The sequence below is a fragment of the Pelodiscus sinensis genome, chromosome 20 (genome assembly GCF_052426305.1).
Source record: "Pelodiscus sinensis isolate ZL-2025 chromosome 20, ASM5242630v1, whole genome shotgun sequence".
NCBI classification, from domain to species: Eukaryota; Metazoa; Chordata; order Testudines; family Trionychidae; genus Pelodiscus; species Pelodiscus sinensis.
In genome coordinates, this window is record NC_143071.1 from 8,879,538 (window position 1) to 8,899,697 (window position 20,160).

At 39.2% G+C, this 20,160-nt stretch overlaps 1 protein-coding gene across 2 annotated transcripts in view; it reads left to right on the forward strand.

Annotated features, from left to right (window-relative positions):
• Positions 1-19,873, forward strand: part of PRKCA (protein kinase C alpha) — a 347,315-nt gene extending 327,442 nt beyond the window's left edge. The window contains exons 16-18 of one of the 2 annotated variants that reach the window (XM_075903949.2): positions 909-1,049; positions 8,243-8,290; positions 10,335-19,873. In XM_075903949.2, the coding sequence (XP_075760064.1) occupies positions 909-1,049; positions 8,243-8,290; positions 10,335-10,499 (354 nt within the window). In that variant the 3' untranslated portion in view covers positions 10,500-19,873. The remainder of the gene's footprint in view (positions 1-908; positions 1,050-8,242; positions 8,291-10,334) is intronic. The other variant, XM_075903950.2, reaches the window with a different exon arrangement.
• The last annotated feature ends 287 nt before the right edge of the window (positions 19,874-20,160 follow it).

Consider the following 20,160-nt stretch of genomic DNA (forward strand, 5'->3'; position numbering starts at 1 on the left):
AATGTATACAGTTAAATAATTAAAAGGTGTTTTATTGCAGTAATGATCACAGTTGTCTCTTTCATTATATTTTCCATTCTAGAGATGAGAAATATAGCAAATATTACAGTACTATTAAATAATGTTCATTTATTAATGGCACCCACTGTACAAGAATAAAGAGAGATTTCAGAACTCCTCATAATTTTGGAACCCTTCATTGAGGGCTACATTCCTTTGTTACCAGTGCTGAGACTCGTTGACAGCCCATTTCCGTTGAGGACCTTGCTAATTGGGGTACACATTACTGTTCCGAGGTGTGCATTATTGCTCCTTTTTGTGAGTGTGGTTTCTTTGTGCAGTTGGAATTAATATTGATAAAGTTGGCATTAAGGAAGAAAGAGAAGAAGCACACATTAGTTATGGTCAGGAGGCTGCCAAAAGATGACAGGTGCTAATGACATATCCAGAGCACACCAAGACAAATTATAGGAAACTTGTACTTTGACTGTTTCAGTGTAATGGAATTCATCAGGTTTAACTGATTGCTTAAGCCAAGTACAGCCTCTTCTGGATATGTGCAAGACTAGATTGTAATAAGGGCTGGATTCAGACATAAGAATACAGCTGTAATTTCATTGTGCCCTCCTGTAGAATGCCTGAATTTATTCCTGTATTGATAACCTTTGTGTAACAAAAGAGGAAATTAAGGTTTAGAGTATGACCTTTAATTTTAGTGCCTAGAGGCAAGCTCTAGCTTTGAAATAAAGAAATGAACACTTTAAAAATAAAGTTTAGCTTTTCGCAAGGATTTTATTTCTGAGCTGCATCCCGACAGGAGACACACTATAACAATTGCACCTGTGGACAATCTGTTGCTTTTTCATGCCAACAGTCATTTAATCATTTGGTGCTTTATTGATTTATAGTTAATGACAAAGCACCCAGCAAAAAGGCTTGGCTGCGGCACGGAGGGGGAGCGAGATGTCAGGGAGCATGCATTCTTCAGAAGAATCGACTGGGAAAAACTGGAGAACAGGGAGATTCAACCACCATTCAAGCCTAAAGTGGTGAGTGAAATGCAGAAGGTCTCCCTATTAAAATGCACTGTTTGCAGTCAAGCCTTTCTGTGGTTTGAGGCTACTGCTAACTGGATGTTATTGCAAGATAGCTGTCTCCCAATAAAAGAGGTATATGGACCAATAAATCTCATTTCTTAAATCAAGCACTTTGATTATGACTGACTTCCATGCAATGCTACTAATATTACTCCATGCTCTCAATAAACCACCATAGGGAACCTGTCATCAAAAATGCCAGAAAATTATTGCTAAATTCCTAATTCAAGTTGAACCTCTCTAGTCCAGCGCTCTTGGGACCTGACAAGTACTGAACCAGAGAATTTGCTGAACCACAGGATGTCAGTATTGTCCAGAGGCATTACCAACACTTCCACTCCTTATTGGGCTCTTAGAAGACATTTAGGGGTAAATTAGAGCTAAATAACAGCACAGAACACTTAATCAGAGGGGTAGCCATGTAAGTCTGAATCTGCATAAACAACAAGAAGTCCTATGGCACCTTATAGACTAACAGATTTATTGGAGCATAAGCTTTCGTGGGCAAAGACCCACTTCGTCACATGCATCTAACAAAGTGGGTCTTTGCCCATTGAAGCTTATGCTCCAATAAATCTGATGGGACTTCTCATTAGCACAGAACACTGAGAGCCAGGACTGGTGGCTGTAAACAAACTTTATGGGACCACAGGAAACTTGGCCATCCTTAGGATAAATGGACATCTGACTAAAATCATGCCGGACCATAGATGTTGCCAGGCTAGAGAGGTTCAACCTGTAGGAAGTCTCTGATACAGCTGTGCTATGTGAAAACACAGTTGACTAAATGGCAGTAAATTTGCATATATTTTTGTATAATAAAATCCCAGTATCCTTAAAGCTTTCTATGCTTGGCTGGAGTGTTGTGACCTATTCTTTTAGATGCAGGTCTTGACACCATTATCCAGGTGTTTGCAGCTTAGAACATTACTATAATGTTAGTTATATCTCAGCACCACTCAAAAACCTCATCTACCACACCATTTAGTGTCCTGCCTACTTCTCATGGGATATCTCACAAAGAGCACCTAATACAAAGGAGAAGATAAGTTAAATCTGAGAGAGAAAAAGGCCACAACTGCCAGAGACCACTGGAAAATATCTTACCCCCAGTAGCTCTCCTTTATGGCACTTTGTTTCTGTTTAGTAGTATAACAAGATTAAAGCAATCTACGTAATCATCCTCCATGCAAATGAATGCGACGCACATGAAGTGTGGTATAATTGTTTTATCAGCGTGAGTCTGCTACTCATTACTCAGGACTGTTGAAAACTGTTTTGGAAAAGTTTTTTCTTTTTAATGTTCTAATAACTGTAGAGGGCTCAGAGGAGTAGAACAATCCTAATAAATTAGTTAAGGTTAAAACTTTTCTATAAGGCTGTGTCTAGACTGGCCAGTTTTTCCGGAAAATCAGCCGCTTTTCCGGAAAAACTTGCCTGCTGTCTACACTGGCCGCTTGAATTTCCGCAAAAGCACTGACTTCCTACTGTAGGAAATCAGTGCTTTTTGCGGAAAAACTATGCTGCTCCCGTTCGGGCAAAAGTCCCTTTTGCGCAAAACTTTTGTGCAAAAGGGCCAGTGTAGGCAGCTGTGATTTGTTTTGGGAAAAAAAGCCCCAATTGCGAAAATGGCGATCGGGGCTTTTTTGCGCAAAAGCGCGTCTAGATTGGCACAGATGCTTTTCCGCAAAAAGTGCTTTGTGGAAAAGCGTCCGTGCCAATCTAGACGCTCTGTTCTGAAAATGCTTTTAATGGAAAACTTCTCCATTAAAAGCATTTCTGGAAAATCATGCCAGTCTAGACAGTAGCCTAAGTGATTGAATAGCTTGCCTATACTGTGAGATCTCATATATGGACTGATTTCATCTCTGGAGATAAATGCTATGTGTTTCATTTGAATGAACCATTTCTAATAATACAAAAATCATCAGTTCTTGCTCTGCTAGGGCATTATGTGGAACTGAATATTGTTGCTCATGGAGCAGTGTTCTATAGTTAGGTGTCCAGGAGGTTGGATGGAGGATGGTATAGACTCTTCTTTTATGAAAAAGAAGGGTAAATTTGCCATACGTTCAGGGTACTGGACTTGATCGCTAGAAGTCCCTACCAGTTCTGCATTTTGCTTCAACTACCCCAGACTAACACGGCTACATTTCTATCACTATTCTACCAGTTCTGTGATTTCTCTAGCGGGTTGATGGCAGCTGTTTGAAGCCTTTCAGAGGTTTGGACTGTGATAGTAAATATCATTAAAGGAGAGCTAGTGAACAGAGAGGGCACGTACTATCGTTGAGAGTCATAAGCATGCTTTAACTTCAACAGGAGGCGTGCTTGCATGTCAAGAGAACTACATATAGTGAATTAGTGAAAGTCAGATTTATCATAAAAAGTGAATGTCAGACACGCAATGAATTTTGTAAGTAAGTAGGAAAATGCATGTGGTTCTATTAATGCCCATTGGTAGTTGTCTAGCCTGACAGACAGCCAAGTAATTGCTCTTTTCCAGAAACAAATTATGCACATTTTTCTTCACATAATGTTTGCATCAAAATTAAAGCTAATAATAAACCATATCTCCATTAGTATCTGTATGTCTGATCCTCCAAGGAGCTGAATGTGTTGAACTCCCACTGATGTTAAGGAAAATAATCTCAGCACTTTACACGATCTAAACCCAAGTTTTACCATATGAAAACTTATTAAAGGGTGTAAAGTACTAATAGTTTTCTGAAATTAAATGTGACACACTGGAATTACATTGTATTTCAGACTATGTCACAGCACCTATTTATATTATAATGGGGGATTAATCACCAGCTATGGTGTTACTTGGCTTATTTTATTTATACAGGTTTCTGTTAAAGCATACCAAGCCAAATCTAGTATTACTTTGGTTGCTTTACTTTCTCACACAATCATTTTAAATGCAAGTCTTGTGTCTCTTGTGATTGGTTTACAACATATCCTAGTAATTAATTCTATTTATATTGATTTTAAGGTAAAAATATCTTCAGAAGAGCCCATTGGTATTTTTACAGTTGGATTTAATTAAATAATTTTGCAGAAAATCTTACTGGGTGTAAGTGGCTCATGTAACTGAAATAGGGATTCTGTTCCCTGAGGCCCAGTCCTGCAACTTTTACATGTTGAAGTAGTTCTTTCTCATATCAGTAGCCCTATAAGGGACTAACCAGGAGAAAATGGATTTGCAGGATAGGATATTTGTTGCTGATCATACAGATTCTTGTTGTACTTTCCTATCATGTTGTAATTTTACACATGGTGTAACTCTCAGAAAAAATTGTTCCTGCTTTTATATAGTTGTACTGCAATATTACATGGATTTTTTTTAAATTCCCTAAAACTTTTTGTTTTGACACACATGTGATTTATTAGAGAAGTATAATAAATCTGAAATGGCTATAGAATAAACTAGCTACTGTTCCCTGGCTACCTGAGATTTAGATATCAGAGGGGTAGCCATGTTAGTCTGAATCTGCAAAAGCAGTGAGGAATCCTGTGGCACCTTATAGACTAACCGAAGTTAGTCTATAAGCTTTCGTGGGCTTATTCTCCAACACTTCGGTTAGTCTATAAGGTGCCACAGGACTCCTCGCCGCTTCTGAGATTTAGATGTAATTGTGCCTTTTTGCAGCTCTTGGAAGTATATTTTTAATTAATAAGATACTAAATATTACTTGTGTCTCTTCATTTATCAAGGAAAGTCATCAGACAATGGGTAATATTTTCAAAGGCATCTAAGTCCCATTTTTCAAATTGATATATGCACTTAGGAGTCTATGTATCATTGAATTTCAATTCGACTTAGCCAATGAGTACCTGAGTCACTTTTGAAAATTTCATTCAGTCTCTCCTACTACTGAATGTCACTCATATTTTATGTGCTCTGAATTGTAATAAAATAATTAATGTTAGATTTTCAGTGTGGAAATACCTGAACAATGCTTGCACTGAAAATAATATACCAAGAAATCTGTTATGCTGGTTTTGCTCAGGGAATAGCATCATATTTAATGCATATGTTACTCGGGCAATATCCTTATCTTAATTACATGTCCATGAGGGTTTCACATATTCTTCAAGAGGCGAAACAGATTCTTTGGTTAAAAGTGATATTTGGCCTTTGATAGTATAATTGCGTAAGTCCTGACACACAAACTACATCATCTGTATGAAAGTTATACCAGTCAAATATCAATCTGTTAATGAACACCTCACACAATTAAGCAGAAAAAACTAAAAACTGCATCCATTTTGCTTATCCTTGCAATTTGAAATATCACAGTGTTAGACATGCTACTGATTATGAATAAAGTGTAGACTAAATTGTTAAATAATCCCTTAATTACAGATCGGGATTTCTCAGGCTACTGATGCTGATTGATATCTTGATAAAGGGGATGTTTTTCTGACAACTTCCAGATGACCAGAGCAGCCTCTGTCCACTGCAGGTCCAGGTGTCCTGCAGGCAGGGGCTGCTCCGGTGTCTGGGGGGGGGGGGGCACTCTGTTCCTGGGGGCCACTCCAGCTGGAGTAGCTCCCCCTCCCACGCCCCCTTTAATTGGTTAACCAGTTTCAGATGGTTCAACTCAAGAAAATTTGTGAGCATTCCAGTAAATAACTTTCCGGATACCACATTATAAAGACCTGTGTTAGAACACTGAACAATCTCCCCCAGTGGATGCAGTCTGGACTAGTGTACTTGTACCCAGTCATTGGATTCCCCTGTGCTTTTTGTCTTATTGAGTCTAGGCAAAGTCTAAGCATGGTTTCTAGGAACCATCTTGTGGTGCAGATCTTCTATCTAGCACCCCTTTTTGAGATAAGGGATTCTGCAGCCCAGCTGGCTGAAACTAACGGTAGCTCTGCCAAATTCTCCCCAGTAATGACTGCACACTTCCCAGAGTTCCACTAAAACTTGGACACTCTAGATTACTGTTTCACCCTTTGGCTACTCTGGAGCAGATAAAACAAGTAACACACACATGCTGCAGAGCAATTTCTTAATCAATTACATTTTTTTTACTCTTGGGTCTAGTTTACACTGCCCCTTACATCAAAACTCATTTCCCTCCCCCCTTGAGTGACATACCTTTCATTGACTTAGTGTGATGTAGACACTGTGTACTGGGAGTATGCTCTCCCACCAAATTAACTTCTGAAGTCTGTGGGAGAGTGTTCTCCCATCAACTTTGAGACGTCACCAGACCCACTGAATCCATAATCCACCAAACTATCATAAAATTATTTTTGGATGACCTGGACGTAGGCAGGATATGAATGTTGAGCCCTACCTATGAAAAAGTCTTTTATCCGGTTACTAATTCACCAGACTTGTTTTGAAAGCTATTCACAAATGGCCATCCATCTAAACACAGAGTACCCTGCTGCAGAAACTAAATTTTCAAAAATTAGAGTAGTCTCTTGGCATGTTTTAAACAATATATAACAAGAGTCAGATAAGAAATTAAAAGAAAGCAAGAAAATGTAAGAGGGACCAAAGGTTCATCTATCTTCCAACATAGCCAACATTTCCCATTGTTTCTAATCCTGTTTCAACTCCAATAACACTATCAATAGTGGGAGCCCTAGTGTAGGCAACTGGTTGCCATAGGATTTTTAACAACCTGTTAATTAGATTCACTTTTAGCAACATTAAAAATATCTGTGGCTTATCTAACCAAATACTTCCAGTGTTACTACAACCAATGTGCGTGAACCAACATAAGCAACTGCAACAGACAGAGCTTAAGAAATCTGACTCAAGTGATGATCTGCTGTAGTTGCTGTTCATGATCGAGGGTAGGATACTTTTCATTTTGGTAAATACTAGATTAGATACAAACTTAACTTCAGATCAGTTAGTGGCTGTTTGTTTAGGAACACACATGGAATACAATTACAAGTTGAATCTCTCTAGTTAGTTCAGCACTCTGACTGGTGTTGAACCCGAGAATTTGCCGAACCATGAGAGATTAATATTTTCTAGCAGCACTACCAGCACTTTCACTGTTTACTGGGCTCTTCGAAGACATTTGGGGTAAAGTTAGAGCTAAATAACAGCACAGAACACTGAGCGCCAGGACTGCTGGCTGTAAACAAAATTTCTGGGATACGGGAAACTTGGCCACACCCATGATAAATGGACACCTGGCTAACTCAAATCATGCCAGACCATGGATGTTGCCAGAGAGTGCTGGACTAGGGAGGTTCAACCTATAGTAGCATGAGCTTCCTTAAACTATCTCTTATCACAGTGTACATCTTAGGAAGGTTATGTACCAGCGCAACCCAGTAAGAAAATATTTGCAGGTTCTAGATTAAATTCTTCTGCAATTTTACAGGTATTTGACCTACAGGCTCTGATAGCAGCTTGAGGAAGACATCATCTTCCGATATATTTTTAGAATATCCTAATTCTAATCTATGCAACAGGGAACTGAGACTAACCCAAGAACTTTTTGTCGAGACATAGAACAGCTGGGGACTTTCAGGCCTGGGGGCCGGATGTGGTCCCTGGCTTGCCTGGATCTGGCCCCAAGGCCTAGGGATCACCCCCAGCTCCTGTGCCCCCACACCGCCGCTCTATTGCAGGACCAGAGTGCACAAAATCAACTAGCCTTGGCCCCCCTAGGCTCTGGTGTGCGAGGTGGGTGAGGGTTTGGATTGTTTGGTTGGTGTTTTGTTTTTTGTGGGTTTGGGGGGGGGGGTAGGTTTTTTTTGCTTCTCACTTGTGTGTGGCCCCGACCCAAAAAAGGTTCCTCACCCTGACATAGAACAACAATCTTACTCCTCAGAATTATGCCAATTACAGCAGTTTTGTGCTAAGTTTTATAAAGCAGGTGGTTAGACTATCCATAATTGAATTGTTTAAACGGTTCATCTTTGCATTATCTGATAAGCTTCCACTGACTTGAAAGAACTTACTGGGCATCATTTTTCTTTTGGAGGCATGTGATGCATTTGTCAAAGATCTTTCCTGCTGCTTTGAATTGATTGCCAGGGCTATAGATCTATGTGATCGTTGGAACATGCCTGTGGAACATGTCTGATTTCTCACAACTCTGAAGATGGAGAATTTTACACTTTGCTAAAATTCAATTCTGTCCATTCTTGTTCTTCAGAACTTCTGTACCAAAATGCACTGGCTTCAGTGGGTATCAAGGTCCTCGGTGAGCACATGTTCAGAACGCTGGGTGAAATGATAAGCAAACGTAACCTAACTCTTTAACCAGCTGGAGTGGTTTTCTGCTTGTGTTAGTAATAAACTGAACAAGTAGCCTTGTGAATGCCATAGTCAATTTCCAGAGCATGCCATTTTTAAATCATAAGAGATCTTGTGCCCAAGAGAGCAAAAATTATTTGCAGCTTTACTTACACTTTGTTACTATTATTATTTATGTGAAGTGCTTTACAAGGCAGATATAATGTGAAGACTTGTACTATTGGCACACGCCACCCAGTATAGTGCTATACCACGAACATCTTTGAGAGAACCCGATTTGCCCTTATGTTCCTTTAGGTTTCTCCAGAACATACAAAGTCCAGTATTAGCCAAGTGTGCACTCATTTTCTCCCAAGCTGTTTTGTTGTGCTCCTTCCTTTCCTCCGTCCCTTTTTACTTGCTAATAATGCTGCTTTGCACTGTTTTCTGCCCTCCTCAATGTTGCCTTGGACTTTTCATGAAAACTGAGCTCCTCGTGTTCATTTTGAACTGAACCGCTTTCTGCATGGAGTTGGCTTACACAACCATACCTCTTAGTTGGCCTTTGTGAGAAGAGATGTCGCCCTATCTGTGAAATAGAACCAGCTTTGTCCAGCCAGCTTCTCTCCAGACCTTTATAACTCCACCCTTTTGCAGATACAATTTGCCTACTTGGCCTCTCCATCTTTTAGTTGTCTAAGAAATCTCCCATAGCCTTGCAGTTTGAGTTGGAATAAATATCTTGCAGAGCCCATTTCAGGATAGGCAGCTGCCTTAGAATTCAGCATAAAGTCAATAACCTTTCAGGCTTGCAGATTCCAGGATCCTGCCCCTACCCAAATGGCTACATTGAAGTTAAGCAACACCTTGGCCTCAGCCCCATGAATCTGAGTCAGCTGGCACAGATCAACATGAGTTTTTAATTGCAGTGTGGACATGCTCTTAGACGCATTAAAGTGCATGCTAAAAGTGTACTTACTAAACAAACAGAATAGAATTCCACAGGGGTTAATTTACAAAGGAGCTTGCCCTGTTCACCGCAAGAATCACAATGGGGATTAATGGTAAATTTGAGTTAGTTTTTCTTGGAAGCAAGACCAAAGATTAACAAGGTACATAGTTGAAAGTAATGACACTCACACAAGATCCATCTAGTCAAAATTCATAGTCAGAGCCATGCTGTGTAATAGGCTTGATAGAATTCCATATTTTTTTTTCAATTTTGACAGATAACAATGTTTATTTTATAGTACTTTTTCTGTTTTCGTACATTTACGTTTTCACAATTGTGGGAAATGATCATCATCAGGGGTTCAGACAATAATTATTTAGTGACAGCAGACATTGAGAAATAAAAAGCAAAAAGCTTTGTAATGGTTGGAACTCAAATTGTCAATATCCCATGTCAAAATATACTAAGTAAATATCCTTAAATTAAACTCAGATGAATTGGCAAGCTGTGTTTTTCTCTCTTCGCCTATTTGTACACATCAGAATTGATGGAAGTATTTTTTTCATCAGTGTGTGTGTGGCGAAGTCAACATTTACTGATTAAAAAGTCTCATTCTTCCAAACTCTATGTGTAATACTGCCAGCAGTTGACAGATTCATTTTTTCAGCTTTATACATATGAGTAATTTTACACACATGATTGCTCCATTGAACAAAGCCATTGCCAATCTACCTGAGTAGGTACTGGGGAGGTTCCTCCCCTCTCCCGTTCCATGCATAATTGTGCTATGTCCCTGAGCCACAAAGTACTTCTGGAAAGAACTTTACATTACAATCCAGCTACTCCACGTGTTACAAACTTTTCATTTTCTCTTCACTTTGCATCTTTGCCATCTGTTTTAATTCCAGAGAAGAAAATTGTGTTCTAACTACCTGTAAGTAAAACATGAGAACCCCACAACTTCTATCCTGAATGATTTGCCAAGAGACAGTGTTACTAGTAGGTGTCATTGGTTGTTCTTCATCTAATTGTAGTTTTTTTTTCCCTTTTTCTCTTTCAGTGTGGCAAAGGTGGTGAAAACTTCGACAAATTCTTTACTCGAGGACAGCCAGTGTTAACACCACCTGATCAACTGGTCATTTCTAATATAGACCAAACAGATTTTGAAGGGTTCTCCTATGTCAACCCACAGTTTGTACACCCTGACTTACAAACTGTACTATGAAACTGATAAATATGAACAAACCACACAGTGGGAACTGGTCCTCCTTTCCCTAGAATTTTTAGGCCTTTGCCTTGTTGGTTCCAGTTTGGCCTGAAAATTGTAGGGTTAAAAATATAGGAGGAGGGGTGGAAAAAAGGACATTTGTTGAGGATTTGGCTTTGCAACAAAGAGAAGTCATCTTAGTAGGATCTTATGTAATATACAGTGCCCATTTATTGACCTAGAAGTCACTACTGGCTGTAGAGTACTCTTATAAAGTTAGCCGTTTTGGTACATTTTAATATATTTGCATAATTTCTATTGTCCTTTTCCCCCCTCACCTTCAGCACTGGAAAAAGCATATTAGAAAGAATGTAACAGCATCCATAGACTGAAAAAAAAAAACACCTTAAAATGGAAGTCTTCAGCCTTTAAATGTGGATAGCATGAAATGTGGGCAGTAGGCCCTTTTGGTCTTTCTGAGGACTTCTGATGGAAGGAAAGCACAAGTAACTGAATGGCAGGATCATTGGGGGGAGGGCACTGTATAAGATTGTTCAAAACGAGATGTTTCAGAATAATTAATTTTAGTAAATGATGGAGAGGTACTGGGTTTGGGTTTTTTTTTTAATGAAATAAAGTCAGACTTCTGGGCTTTGAGACTTAATAGCACAAAACAGAGACAAATTTAAACATTTTCAGTAGCAGCCAGATATTTAGGAATGACGGTAACTAGCACTCATGAAAATTTTAGCTCAAGGATAAAATTACGTATTTAATAATAATAATAATAATAATAATAATATAAAAATAATGCTTGTGTTAACTATAATCTCTATGAGATTATTCTGTGATCCGGGGTGCCATTGTTAGTTATATTAATTTAAGTTACACGACTACTCAAGTTCATTGTTAGCCAGTTCTTCTAATAACAATATTTTGCTATAAAATTTTTGTTAACCAGTGTGTGAAACAGAACTGTAGCTCCTTACAACTCACCCACACTTACTGATTTAGTAGGCTGCAGAATAGGGTAGTAGAGGAGAACACTGTGTACAGTAATTTAAAGATAGTGTAGAGTTCTGAGTCACTGCCTGCTTTCCCCCAGGTAACACAGGAAAATTTTAGGGGGATTTTTTTGTCAAATTTCCACTTTAAATATTGTTTTAAAACTCATGGAGAAGTGGAATATTGGAGCCTCAAGAAAAAGCAGTTAAATATTGATTGGAAGAAGGGAATTTAATACATTTTGCATCTGCTTCATGCAATGAATTTTGCATGTTTAATAATAACCTTTAATAATAAGCAAATCTATTATTGACATAATCGTATCAAGTATAAAGAGAGTATTATTAAAAAATTAAGACAAAATTGTGCTATGTTTGTGAAGGTTCTTGTTCTGAATGAGCATTATAATTTAGATTTAGCTTAATGTTTTATTGTTAATTTTTTGTTTGGCTTTGTTTTTTATTTTAGTTTATGGATATGGTCAATGGGGTAGGATATACTATGTTTTTTTTTAAATGTAGATCTATTTTTAAACAATAATGGCTACCTGCCGGTTTTATACAAGATTCAATGAGGCTTTTATTTCACATCTCTGACTTGGGGAAAAAAAGAGAATAGATTTTCTGTATTTTCAGTGATGAACACTGTAATTAATACGTTCTTCTCTTGTAGCAATCACATGGTCAAAATGATTGATATTGCCTCTTAGAACTTACTAGAATATTGATTCAAAGATCAGTAAATATTTTTGTGCATATTTTGGTTCCATTACAGCATGTAAGTTGGTATAACCATTACCTTTTCCTTTCTCTTTTCCTTTCGCCTTGTTATTGGTAGCAATCTTAGATATTTTTTGCCTTCCGAATGTGCATGTCAATACCAGAAGCATGTTGTCTCTGTTGCTGCATGCAGAGTGATCTACCGGGTTTTTTCCAGCATGTAAACTTACTCTCATGCAACATAAAAATATTTCCCAGAAGACTTATACATGTATCAGAATCTATAGCAAATTTACCTATCAGTTTTGTATTACATTAGATCTTCTAAACTGTGCCAAAATACTGCAGAAGGGTCCAATCTTGTAAACTAGTACTCCTATGTCTGTTCGTGAATTCCTTGAGCATTCTCACAGATTGCAGTGGAATTATGTCTGGATGAAATTCAGCCATGTGCAGGGCGTCAGTATTAAGCTTATGTGTCTCTTCTACTCTCAAAAGCTGATGACGATGTCACCGATGCATAGCCGTCGTGACTTGCACTGATGATCAGCACAGGAGTGGATGGACTAGATGGTGCTTGATCCTGTGATGAGTGCAGGGGGCAGGACTTGATGGCCTACCAAGGTTCCTTCCAGTTCTATGACTTCATCCACAGATAGTCCCATTGCAGTCACTGCAGTCACTCTCCTAAGGAAGGGTTTACTCATGTGACAGCTAAGTGAATGAGCACTCCTGGGCTTCCGGTAAAATGGAATATCCTAAGAGCTTAGAGAAGCACGCTGCATAGGAGGTGCATGATACACAAACCAGAGCTCAACTGTTGCCTAATTACAGAAACTTTAAAACAAAATTTTAAATTGTTTTAGGAATAATAATTTTTTTTAAATGTGTCAAAATATTAAGTTATCTGCCAAACCTCAGAGAGAATTGTCTTGTTTGCGTATCGTGTATATATATATATTTTAAATAGGTATTCATCATAAACTATGTAGACACTTGGGCTACGTCTAGACTGACATGATTTTCTGGAAATACTAACGGAAAAGTTTTTCCATTAAAAGTATTTCCACAAAAGAGCGTCTAGATTGGCACGGATGCTTTTGCGCAAAAAGTGATTTTGCGCAAGAAAGTTCCAATGGCCATTTTAGCCATCAGGCTTTCTTGCGCAAAAAATTAAGGTGCCTGTCTACACTGGCCCGCTTGCGCGAGTATTCTTGCGCAAGAGGGCTTATCCCTGAGCCGGAGCGGGAAAGTATTTGTGCAAGAAGCACTGATTTTGTACATTACAAAGTCAGTGCTCTTGCACAAATTCAAGCGGCCAGTGTAGACACCTGGCAAGTTTTTGCGCAAAAGCGGCCAGTTTTGCGCAAAATCTTGCCCGTCTTTTAGTATTTCATGACCTTCTATATTATTCTAATCTACTAACATTAAACACCTGACACAGGGTGACACAGCAAGGCATCATTTCATATTTGATGCAAGGTTCCGTAGATTACTTCAGAGGCTCAGATTTACAAGAAGGGCTCTTAACGTCATCCCTGCCGATATTGATGGGAGCTGTCATTAGGGGTGTGTCTGTATGGGATGATCCAATTGGCACTTGGTCCTGCCATGAGTGCAGAGGCCTGGACTTGATGATGTCTCTCAGTCCCTTCCATTCTAGTAGTCTATGATTCTTTCCTGCAATAAAAAACCTCTGGCACCCAGTCTCAGTATCTGGCTCAACTGAATTGGGCTCAGGAAATGTAGGGCTACAATTGCAGTGCAGATGTTCAGGGTTGGGCTTGTGCCTGGTCTTGGATACCCTCGATCTCTGCAAGGCTTCATAGCCGAAGTCCAAAGATAATACTGCAATTAGTCTCACAATCCAAGCCCTATGAGCCTAAATCAGCTGACCCTGGCCAGCCTTAGCTGAGACTAGTAATGTATTGCTATGTAAATGTTCCCTTGGGGTATGATGTTGGGTATAATGGAGAGACTTGGCAAAGGAAAAAGTAGAAAAGAATAGCACAGTACAGATGAGAGAAGCTGCAGGAGAGACCAAGTGGAACAGAGCCAAGCTGGGCACAAGACAGGAGGTTCGTGGGCAAGATAGAGCACTTGTGTTTTCCTTAGAAGGTAACAGTTGTGAAGCAGAGCTATGGAATTGATCAGTTGTGGATCCATATCTTAATTGTCAAACAGAACAATGTCTACTCAGGCTGGTCCAACATCCAAACTGCAAAATATTTTGCTTTCATTTCCTCAAGGGTTTTCATTTTATTTTCTTACCCATTTGCACATACTCTGCAATTGGTAAGGATAATAGCAGAAGTCATCTCTGATGATGATACCTCCCAGTTCCTATATTTGTGAGCTCTCCTGGCTTCTTGTGTAGGTTTTGTAATGCTGACAAAAAGGTCATGTGAACTCACCCATCCTGCAAGAATAAGGAGCAGGACTGTCCAAAAGTGACTGACTGGACAAGTTATTGTTAATTAACTATTCTGTCTTACCCTTGAGGTTTCACATGAGCTCTGGTGTTGGGACAAGCCCTTTACACATAATTTAAAAACCCCATCCAATGATTTCTTCATGATTTGGAAATGTACGATAGAAAGTAAAACACTAAATATACAGCAAGAGTGCTCCTAATGCCATTTTAAAACAGTAGTCGTTCACATTAAAGTGACCCCGTTTTAGTTCCCTTTGAGACAACAGAAAAAGCCTGAAACTAGAATTTGACATTTTGTTGCATTAAAATTTAGGTGAAAGTTTTAAGAACCTGAGGGCATGTCTACAGTAGGAAATTATTTTAAAATAACTCCCGAAGTAACTATTTCAAAATAGTGCGTTCACACTACAGGGAAGCTTTGAAATTAGTCCGAGGCATGCTCCTTTAATGTGGACGTGCTACCTCAACTTAGAGCCCTAGGAAACACTGGGGAGTTAGTGAATCTGGGGAGAAGTTATTTTGAAATAGCACAGCTGAGTGTCCACACTACTGCTATTTTGAAATAACTATTTTGAAGTAAGAGTTATTCCTTGTGAAAAGCAGGCATTATTATTTTGAAATTATGGGCTTGGTAGTGGGGACATTCTGCTTGTTATTTCGAATTAAGGGTGTTACAAGATCCTGAATAGACTCTGCTCCCATTGATTTCTGCAGGACCCGAGAGCTCCCAGGAACTCCACAGTTAGGTGATGCTGGCACTATGCTGCAGCACTTACTAGATGCCAGTTGGGGTTTAACATGAATTGAGCTGACGGCTGAGAGGTTGTTAAAACCTCCATTCACGGGGAATTGTAGCTATTGAGAGAGAGTTTTGGCTTCAGGCATCTTATCTAAAACTTGTGATTGACCAGCTTCCATTTCTCCCCTCCCCCCAAATAAAACCCTAATCAACTGCCTATTTTTTAAACTAGTTGTTGGAACAAAAATTACAAGTGACATATTTTAACCTAATTTGTTAGAAACGCTCTCTGTAGATGCAAAACTCTGTCTGTATCCCAGGCTGAGGCAAAAAGACAGCGCTGCGTTACTAATTAAGCAGTGAAATAAATGGAGTCTATGTGTTCTTGTCTGTAGATGAAAACCAGCCCTATGTAGAGAGCTAGCATGAAGCTTTGGACCCACTTAAGTCACACTTACACTCAAGGAATGAGTCAGTTCTTTGGCTTCGTGCTGGGGTGGATTTCACTCTGTGGGCAAAATCCTTCAAGTCCTTATGCATGTCCTGTTGACTTCAGAGTGATGACTTGAGTGAGGTAAAGGCTGCTCACATGAGTATGGGTTTGCAAGACAGAGCCAGTTATTTGCACTCCACTGCTATTGCTAACCACTAGAATTGCACATGCAGAGTTCACACTCCTAACACTGCAAATTCCAATATAATCCAGATTAGAAATTTGGAGGCCGGGGGGAGGGACATTTAGTTTTCAAATGTTTCATAGTCTGCAGAAATAAAATCTGTTTACCCAAAAGACAATTCCACTGTCAAAATCATTCATTCGTGAATAAAGTCATCTATGTAGCAGGCGTACACTCTGATCCTTTAAAATCCTTCCTGTCCTGCAGGTTAGTTCCATTCGAAAACAACTAGGCTCCTGGAAAACAAACCAGAGGGAAAGCCTGTCCTCCCTGCAGGAAAGGTGGAATGTTAAAGGTCCAGAGTATTTCAATTACTGATACCGCTTTATGCGCATGTTTCCCTTCGGTGCATGCACATGACTCCAGTCAGGTTCACCATCAGAGAGATGCCCACCGACCACCGCCAGCACCCCGAGCCCTTTAAATCTCTGCTGGAGCACCTCACTCAGTGAGGGCTCGTGGGTGGCAGGGCCGTGGTGCCGTGCACCCTGGATGATGCTGAGGGCTGACTGCTCTAACCCTGCCCCTTCCATCTGTCCCCGCCCCTTCCAGGACTGTGACGCCAACACCCCCCACCTTGCCCACCTTGCCCAAGTGGCTGGCAAATCTGTCGGTCCTCCTTGATTCCAGTTAAACTGAGCAGGAGTTGCATGCAGTCATCAAAGGGAGACGATACCTCTTACAAAACAAAGCACAACATTGGATACACCAATGATAAATCTTCAATATCACTAGAAAGAGAATTTGTAGTATTTGCTTTGCAATAGCTGTGCTAACTTGCCAAGGAATTTCTAGAAATGTAATGTAATTTTGTTTGGTTTAGTCATTGGCATAAATTGTTGTATATGGTTTGTGTGTCTTTACAAATTTTCATGATGAATACAGGAACTCAGCTATCTCTGTGCTGTTAGTTTGGGAGACATTTTGCTACATTAAAAAGCAAAAGGCAGTATATAAAAGCCAAACTATTCTTTCCTTCAATTCCATAACCTTAGAAAATATTTGAAATGTTTAAATGATGTATAAATGATGAAATGTTGTATACAAATTGACATAGTAACCATATATGATTTCATATCAACTAATAGCAGTGCCAGTAATGATTGGTAATTAAATAGCCTTATAATGAAGGGTAATCATGCACTAAAGCTCTCCTGTTCATAAGAAAATCTTGAGAGAGAGGAGGGTGCACTTGTGTTCTGAACACAGGTCTGGGATCAACAACCTGTGTTCTAATCCCAGGTCTATCACTGACTCTCTCGGTGGCCTGGAGCAAGTTACTTAACCTCTCTGCCTCAGTTTCCTCATCTGTAAAATGGGGGTAATAATACTTACGTCCTGCACTTCGTATTGTGAGGACTATTTTGTTAATGTTTCTAATGCACTTTTAACATGAAAAGTGTTATGTAATTGTAAGTATTATTATAATTTTTTAATATTAAATAAATCGGTATATTCAATTCACATGGTGTTGCTGGATATGCCATGCTGTTTATACTTTTATATAACTTTAGTAATTCTACTGAAACCATTTAAAAGGAAAAAAACATATCTGATATGTTCCTTATAGGATTTGGAGTACAGCTTAGCTCTTGTTAACTGAACTCACATCATAATGTGAAGTGTTCTTGCCAGTCATGTTGAAGTCAGTTGCACTGCCCTTTTTCCAACTACTGAAATTTTTTTGTGCCATTTAAAAATTCCTTGTAAATGGAAGTCTGAGAAGAATTGATTATTGTAGAGTAAAATTCCATCTGTCTAAACAAAACTGACAACCTAATCACCTGGCTCATAGACTCATAAACTTTAAGGTCAGAAGGGACCATTATGATCATCTAGTCTGACCCCCTGCACAGTGCAGGCCACAGAATCTCACCCACCCCTCTTAGAATAATCCTCTCACCTATGTCTCAGATATTGTATCCTTCAAATACTTAGAAGGCCCCAAGATGCAGAGAATCCTCCAGCTGTGATCTGTGCCCCATGCTACAGAGGAAGGCGAAAAACCTCCAGGGTCTCTGCCAATCTACCCTGGAGGACAAATCCTCCTGACAGGAGAGGGAACGTGATGATTACCTGCTCTGTTCACTCCCTCTGGGGCTTCTGGCGGTGGCCACTGTTGGCAGACAGGATACTGGCTGGATGGACACTTGGTCTGACCCAATACGGCTGTTCTTATGTTCTAACTATTTTTTAGGGATGCTTAGTTATGTCTCCTAACAATTGATCTTTTGTTTGCAATTGTCCAACTGGTGAGAGTTTTATTCAGCTGGTAATTTAACTGGCATCTGTGAGATGCTGGTCTCCTGCTTCATTTAGCTCCATACTTAGCTACAGCATCATCAATAGCTCATATGACCAGAAAAACAGCCCCAGGAACTGTGTTTTTCTTCTGATTGTGACAACTGGCTAAAAGTTCAGTAATGTTTAAAAATAGAAATGCCAAAGCAATAGGTACAACACTGATGATTTTCCAGGCCTTTGCCTGTTTCCATTGAAACCATAGAGCTGGGACTCACTCTGGTTTATTACTAGTGCAAGTTCTTTCACTGATTTTTAATATCCCTTGCAGACCAGTGTTGCAAGGGCACAGTCCTGCTACTACTGAACTCAGGAGGTTTTTACTGTGGGAGTTACAATCGGTGAGATTCAGATCTGGTGTCTTTTTATGTCAATGGAAGCAGACTGAGTGCTGTGTAAATTTCCGATTAGAAGGACCTATTGTAAAATGTTCAGCTACTATTTTTTATCATTTATAAATAGGTGAAAGAAATAGATTTTAAGAACAATAAGCTTTGTTTTTTAATCTTTATAAATGACCATTACGGATTTTTTTAAAGAATAATTTGAATTGATAAAGTAACAAACTTGGATTCCCCCCGTCCCAACCCGATTCAACAATTGTGCAGAATCAGTGTTATTTGCATCCCTTTCGTGTAGGGCTCCGGCCTGCAAGGTGCTGACCAATCTGGCTCTGATCCAGCCAAGCACTTCAGCATGTACTTTACTTAGTGCATCTCAACAATCCCACAGAAGTGAGTAGAACTATGCTCAGGCTTATAGCTCAGAATGTGCTTTAGTATTGTACTGGGTCATAGTGCTTCACACCTTGCCAGAAGCAAGACCTTAGGCCCTGTTTCAGTAAACCACATAAGTATATGCTTAGGTCCATCCATGCTCATCTTCAAGTCCCATTGAAGTTGGTGGGACTTAAACACATGCTTGTGTGTTTTACTGAACTGAGACCTTACTGACCACTGCTGCTGTAGTGAAGCAAAGATTTAACACTGTAGATTTATGTCCCCAGAATGAGTGTCAAGTTTGTTCAGTTCCTTGAGTTTACTAGAATGAATGTAAGAACAATAATTCCAACAAAATGAAATGCTTTGTTGATTCTTTTGAAAGCTTAAAAATGCAGCTCACAATACTTGTACTTTTAACAAGAGAATGTCTTTTCTAGCATACACCAGAAAAAATTGGAATCATTGCATTTGTTGTGTTTACTTCCTTTTTATTTTTTTTAACAAGGAATGTTACCACCTTGAATTTATTAACATTTTAAGACCCAAACTTTCTTTTTCTAACGAGGAGAACATTATTTTCTTATTATTTAATTACAAGCGACTATAGGAAAATGTGGAGAAGTGATTCTTTTCTCAAAAATGTATTGGAAGAATAGCTGGCAAGATTGATGTATAAATTACTGCATTGTTTTTTTATTAATTCTTTAATCTTCAGTCTTTGCATGACATGCTTTTTGTTAAATATTAATTGTAGTTTGAAAGCAAGTGTGTATGAATAAAAAATACTTGATCATTGCTTTGTGTTGTTTTGTCTGACTTGCATCTTTTGCATCACTGACCAGTGACTGAATTCTTTACTGAAAGCCAGTAGTCCAGCATTTCACCAAACTTTGCACTGGATTTGGCTTAGCCAAGCTCAGACGTTTAGAAAGAGATCTGAACTTCCCACTATTTAGGACATCCAAATACAATAAACTTCCGATAATCTGGCACCTTTAGGACCCAGGGGGTGCCGGATTATCAGATATGCCAGACTATCAGAAGCGGGGGCTATGAGGGGTCTGGAGGGGGGGAGATGGGGG